We start from the raw sequence: 6,605 nt of genomic DNA, 5'->3' as shown, positions 1-6,605 counted from the left end.
ATAGAGAATGTTCTCCGCCAAACATTTCTACAGAATAAAGTACCCGTCAATTTTCTATATCAAGTGAACTACTTACATCAGTACTCTATTGGTGATTACTCAAAACAAAGTTATTGTACTTGGTCGGCAAAAGGTTGAATTTTATTTATTGAGAAGAAACTGTTGAGTATGAATCACGTTTAAATTACACAAAGTCTAAAGTCCTAGATGAAAGCAGTAAATGTAAAGGTGCTCTGTAAATTGTGTATCATCTAGGATGGATGATTTTGAAAACAAATAAAACCTATTGAATACTCTTGTAAATACACCCGTTTTGTTCAGAGGCTGTTATTATGACAACGTCAAAAACACCCATCAACATGAGTTTAACTAATTAATGCTTTAGGTCGACGTGTTATTTATGGAATGGCAAAAGAACACTGTAAACAAAGAAAAGAAAGAATAAAAGCTTTCCAGATAGATTCAAAGTTCTTCAATAATTTATTAATTTGTATAAGTACAAAAAAATATGTACAGGATGTAAAAACAACTCTTTAGTGGTAACGACTTCACCAACTAACTAACCAACCGGCCAACCAACCCTCAAAAAACACTGAACCATGACAAGCAAACTGAAGAAAAAAACAAAAAACTAGCATGGCTAGAACCTAGCAGCCTCAGGGGGGGTGCTGGTCCAACCGGTATCACGTTTGTTGACGTCCGACGATGTCTGGCACGTTTCTGCTCAAGCCCCAATGCCACTAACTAAACTAAGAGCAGGCTTTTTTTTTTGTATTACCCAAAACAATAACTACAGTCCTCTTTTGATCAACAAAAGTCTTGTCTAAATATTCCCAAGCGGCCGTGTTGGATATGGTGGGGCGGCGATCCATGCAGGACAGTGAACCAAGACAAGTTGTAACAATGAAACTAAAGGAACTGCCTCGTTGTCATAAGAACATAGGGGGGGGGGTGCTTTGGGCTCGGAGATGGTATTTAAGTTGGGACTACAGTCGGTTAGATCAAAGAACAATGTGGCAATCGGTACACATATCCTTCAATGAGATAATATCAAAATATTGCACTGTCCGTCTTTCCTTCCTTCAGATCCATTCTTCTGGAACTCTTCCTCCTTTTCACGGATAGAGGGAGTGAGGAAAAAGGAAAGGGCGTCTAAAATTCCCCTAAAAATAATGCCAAGGGAAGTAAGTCCATTCAGGTGTGTAGGAGGTGCAGCTTAGGCATGAGCACTGTCTGGTGTGCTTCCAAAAGCAGAGCACGGAACCGTTAAGTTGGAACGTGGAACAATAAAGTAGGAACATAGAACTTGGTTGAAAACCCCTTCGACCTCCCTGCCCAGCCGAGGGGCACGTGTGGGACTTCCAAAATCAAAAACACACCGTTGGGTCGTTAAAAAAAAAGAAAAGATTAACCCATAACGGAGTGTCATTAGTGTCCCTCTGACAATAAGTTCAACAGATAAAAAAATATATAACCGCAATCCGTCGGTCTCTCTCTCGTTCATCTCGTCTTCTTGCTGTGTCGCAGCACCTTCCTCCTCTTCAGGATCATCTCGTGGAGCTTCTCCAGGCCGGGCTGCAGCCCCTGGCCGTCCATCGCCGAGCAGCCCTGCGTGTGGTGCAGCGTTGACGAGCTGAGCTCGTGAAGCGCCAGGGCCTTCTCCACCTGAAGCACAAAGCGGGGTGAAACGGTTAGTGTTAATCTGGCTGTTTTATAAAGTCCTTGAACGACGGTCGACCCAGATCAAAAAGTTAAGTTTTGTATTTAGAATTTACTTTTGACATCTGGTCGTCCGTTGGATATTCAACTATTTCGATGACCGGGTAACCATATTTCAGTAATACGTTTGAAAAAGAATGCTCAACCAAGCACTGATCTTATTCATTACTTTAATTGAACGGTAAAAACTAGTCTTAAGCCTTACTGGACAAAACATTTTTATGGTTTCATCAATTCGTCACCATTAGAGATCCAACATGATTCTGTGTCAACAATGCAGAAAATCAACTTTGCCTCGTTTTCCAAAGCGTTATATGCGAGTCTTGGGTGTCGGAATTTAGTATTGGGGGATTTATCCCATACCCTGTTTTAGCCTGGTACCTATCCGTCTGCTATACCCTGTTTTAGCCTGGTACCCATCTGTCTGATATACCCTGTTTTAGCCTGGTACCTATCCGTCTGCTATACCCTGTTTTAGCCTGGTACCCATCCGTCTGATATACCCTGTTTTAGCCTGGTACCCATCTGTCTGATATACCCTGTTTTAGCCTGGTACCTATCCGTCTGCTATACCCTGTTTTAGCCTGGTACCCATCTGTCTGATATACGCTGTTTTAGCCTGGTACCCATCCGTCTGATATACCCTGTTTTAGCCTGGTACACATCTGTCTGATATACGCTGTTTTAGCCTGGTACACATCTGTCTGATATACCCTGTTTTAGCCTGGTACCTATCCGTCTGCTATACCCTGTTTTAGCCTGGTACCCATCTGTCTGAATAAACCTATGCTCACCTCCAAGGCTGAGGCGGCTCCGTCCAGGTCCTGTTTGTTGGCCAGTACCAGCACAGGCACCCCCTGGTTCTGTGCCGACCGGCTAATCCGGTGGAGCTCCAGCTTGGCCTCCTCCAGGCGCTCCGTCTCGGCCGCGTCCACCACGAACACCATTCCGTCGGTGCGCCGTGTGTACGACTTCCACAGCGGCCGCAGCTTATCCTGCCCGCCCACGTCCCACACCTGGAAGGACGTGCTGTTGGCCTTGGAGTTCCCCATGGACACTTTGATCTTCTCCATGTTGAAGCCACTGGTGGGGATGGTCTCAACAAACTCCCCCAGCTTGAGCCGGTAGAGGAGAGAGGTTTTCCCCGCCGCGTCCAAACCGATCATGACCACGACGGCGCGTTTGGAGTTGGGGAGGAATGGGGTGTTGGGGGCGATTTCTGTCAGCTGGTTCCCCATGATTGGCGATTGTTGTGCGTGTGTGTGTGTTCGCAATGTAGTCTTGAGAACTTGGGAGAAGCCTGTATGATCCTCCTCTTGGATTCTTCAGTCAGTGTGGAATTCTGGGTCTGGGCGGTAACGAGGTGTCAGGCTCTGCAGACAAGTGATGGTGGTGGGCGAGAGCGTTCACACCTCTAGACTTCAAAGCCCGAAGCAGGAGACAGGCAGACGGCTGCAGTCGCCAAGGACCTAATGGAAAAAAGGAAACACCAGAGAACACATGAGTCAGCTATTTTAACAAGAGCACTATAGGCTGTCGGTAATTTGCAGCAGTGTAGTCAGCAGCAGCGCAGGCTCCACTTAAAGGGGAACTATCTTATAAATGGCCTTTTTGAGTGTTTAGCATTATTTCCTAGCTATGTGAACTTATACTAATATGATCTATGTCTCTAATTCTCATATTGGCGCATTCTTCCAATTCTCCTCTCACAATATTCACCCTCACTGAACTGAGTCATCTGAAAATGTGATGATTTGTGATGTCAGAGAGACACCGCTGCATGATAATGTGGCTGTGTGGCATCAGGTACAAGATGAGCTGCACAGTGGTTGGAGCCCAGCCTCAAAACGGCTTAAGATCTTTAGGTAGAAAAATGCTGTTTGAGGACTTGATTAGAAATACAAAACAATGAATAAAAATAAATAAAAAAAATTACAGAGGTGTTCCATAGACTCACAGGAATTGTGTAAAAGTGCCCAAAATAGTGAAAGAAATAGTAAAATAGTTCCCCTTTAAGGCAAACATATGGCAACATTAGTCACCTAAAGCCATTCAGAAAAGTCACAATGTTGAAAGTACGTTTTTATTTAGACCTATATATTCTAAATGGACAGAAAAAGCCTGATGTGCTGTGGGGAATAAAAGATGGACAAACTGGAATTTCTATTCTAAATGAATGAATGTGGTACTAAGAACGCCTTTGTAGTTTTGCAAAAACAGGCTCAACACTATGACAGCAGTTGTAAAAGCTTTTGCCTTTACTGAGATTGCACAGTGAATGGAGAGCCGCTGGCATTAGCAAGCCAGGCATTGTTTTTTCTATTCTAGGTGTATCTGCACGGAACTGGAAACACATGTTTTGAATGAGATGCCGATGCTTCTCAAGGCTCTTCTGCACGGCCGTTTGTTTTAGTAACGCCGTGATAATTATTCTGTTGTGGTGTTGAAATAGGAACAAAAAACTTAATAAAAAACACAATAATACATACATAATTTACTAAATTACAGAGCTTCCAGAAACACTATCGAGTTTAAACAGCATATTAATAGTCTCTCGCTAACTAACGTTTAGGTGTGTGTGCTCCCTTGAGACAAACGAACTGCTTGGCGACGGAATCTTCAAACGACTCTGCAACAAACAACGGTCGCGTCCAAACAAAGTTACACGGATTTATTTCGCGAAAAATAAAAACGTTCAGCAAACCGTAACTCACCTTTCAGCACTGTCGTACTGGCAAAACGGCCAACATTATTCCAGTATAGTGAGAAGTGAGAACAAAATCGAAAAGTAAAAACAATAATTCCGATAGAAAATCCTGGGAGCTACTGCGTCTTGTTCTTCACCTCTGACTCTCCAGCAGCGACTGAAGCTGCAGCGGAGACTGAGCCAGGGTGAAAAACACCCCTCCCCCCCTTCAGAGTGACGTAACAACAAACATGCCGTGCAGCGCGAGAGAGCGGGAGCCACAGAGAGGGGGAGGGATGATGGGGGTTCGACCAAGGTCAATTCGTGAGAAACATTTTGCGCAGTTTATTATGATTCAAATGTAGGATGTTTTATTATAAGATTAGGACACATTTCTGCAGTGCTTATTTTGTTGCCATGCAAAATAGTTAAGTTAGTTGTACATTCAGATTCAGATTACTTTATTCACCATATTGTATATCTACAAATGGAACGTGATTCGACATCGCAGTGCATGATTTTTTCCACAAATAAGAATAACATAATAATAAATAAGTGTAAAACAGGACAGAACAGTGAGACAACAATAAGACTACCTGGTAAAATAAAAGGTAAAATAAAAAACAAACGTTTGAAATTGTCTGGCAAGTATCTTTTTTATTTGTATTATTTTGAGAGTGGGAATTCCACTACATAGATGAGACACAGGAGAGGGTTCTTTATTGAGACATACTAGGCTGAGAGGGAGACAGAGTATAGGGGAGATACAGGAGAGATGGTTCTTTATTGAGACAGTATAAGGCTGAGAGGGAGACAGAGTATGGGAGACACAGGAGAGATGGTTCTTTATTGAGACAGTATAAGGCTGAGAGGGAGACAGAGTATGGGAGACACAGGAGAGATGGTTCTTTATTGAGACAGTATAAGGCTGAGAGGGAGACAGAGTATGGGAGACACAGGAGAGATGGTTCTTTATTGAGACAGTATAAGGCTGAGAGGGAGACAGAGTATGGGAGACACAGGAGAGATGGTTCTTTATTGAGACAGTATAAGGCTGAGAGGGAGACAGAGTATGGGAGACACAGGAGAGATGGTTCTTTATTGAGACAGTATAAGGCTGAGAGGGAGACAGAGTATGGGAGACACAGGAGAGAAGGTTCTTTATTGAGACAGTGTGAAGGCTGAGAGGGAGACAGAGTAGAGGAGACACAGGAGAGATGGTTCTTTATTGAGACAGTATAAGGCTGAGAGGGAGACAGAGTATGGGAGACACAGGAGAGATGGTTCTTTATTGAGACAGTATAAGGCTGAGAGGGAGACAGAGTATGGGAGACACAGGAGAGAAGGTTCTTTATTGAGACAGTAGGAAGGCTGAGAGGGAGACAGACAGAGTATGGGAGACACAGGAGAGAAGGTTCTTTATTGAGACAGTAGGAAGGCTGAGAGGGAGACAGAGTATGGGAGACACAGGAGAGAATGTTCTTTATTGAGACAGTAGGAAGGCTGAGAGGGAGACAGAGTATGGGAGACACAGGAGAGACGGTTCTTTATTGAGACAGTAGGAAGGCTGAGAGGGAGACACAGGAGAGAATGTACTTCATTGAGACAGTAGGAAGGCTGAGAGGGAGACAGCGTATGGGAGATACAGTTCTTTATTGAGACAGTGTGGAGGCTGAGAGGGAGACAGAGTAGGAGAGGAGAGAAGGTTCTTTATCGAGACATATATAAATAGTAGGACAGTTAGAATCAATGCATTTTGACCAGACTGCAAAGCCGTAATTCAACATAATTTTCACCTAAAACGTTGTTTATGAGCCTATCCCTATCCCTTACCCCAACCTCTCCCACCACCTACAAATAAAAACAAAATATTTGTTCAATCAAACGTCCTTCTCGGCTATGGGATCTAAACACTACCATTCCAAAAGGTCTGGGTGTGGAGCATTGTGGACGACACAATGGGACCGCTGTGGTGATTTGCATGGTTAATATACCTCTGTAGTTCTTTCCTTGAGCGCTTCTACTCATATTGATAAGGACGTGTGTGTGTGTGTGTGTGTGTGTGTGTGTGTGTGTGTGTGTGTGTGTGTGTGTGTGTGTGTGTGTGTGTGTGTGTGTGTGTGTGTGTGTGTGTGTGTGTGTGTGTGTGCACGCACGCATGTGTGTGTGTGTGTGCTGTGTATCAGTGTGTGTATATGTA

At 43.8% G+C, this 6,605-nt stretch overlaps 1 protein-coding gene across 1 annotated transcript; it reads right to left on the bottom strand.

Moving 5' to 3' along the window:
* Positions 1 to 461: 461 nt before the first annotated feature.
* Positions 462 to 4,571, bottom strand: LOC311240806 (ADP-ribosylation factor-like protein 4D). The gene is made up of 3 exons (XM_084329394.1): positions 4,434 to 4,571; positions 2,514 to 3,188; positions 462 to 1,665 (listed from the first exon to the last, which is right to left on the bottom strand). The coding sequence occupies exons 2-3, from the start codon at positions 2,955 to 2,957 to the stop codon at positions 1,501 to 1,503; spliced, it is 609 nt and encodes a 202-aa protein (XP_084185520.1). The 5' UTR covers positions 2,958 to 3,188; positions 4,434 to 4,571; the 3' UTR covers positions 462 to 1,500.
* Between the last annotated feature and the right edge of the window lie 2,034 nt (positions 4,572 to 6,605).

The sequence above is a fragment of the Notolepis coatsorum genome (genome assembly GCF_963971535.1).
Source record: "Notolepis coatsorum genome assembly, chromosome: 14".
In the NCBI taxonomy this organism is placed as follows: Eukaryota; Metazoa; Chordata; class Actinopteri; order Aulopiformes; family Paralepididae; genus Notolepis; species Notolepis coatsorum.
Note: the sequence above shows the minus strand (reverse complement) of the source record. Positions and strands in the feature narration are given on the sequence as shown.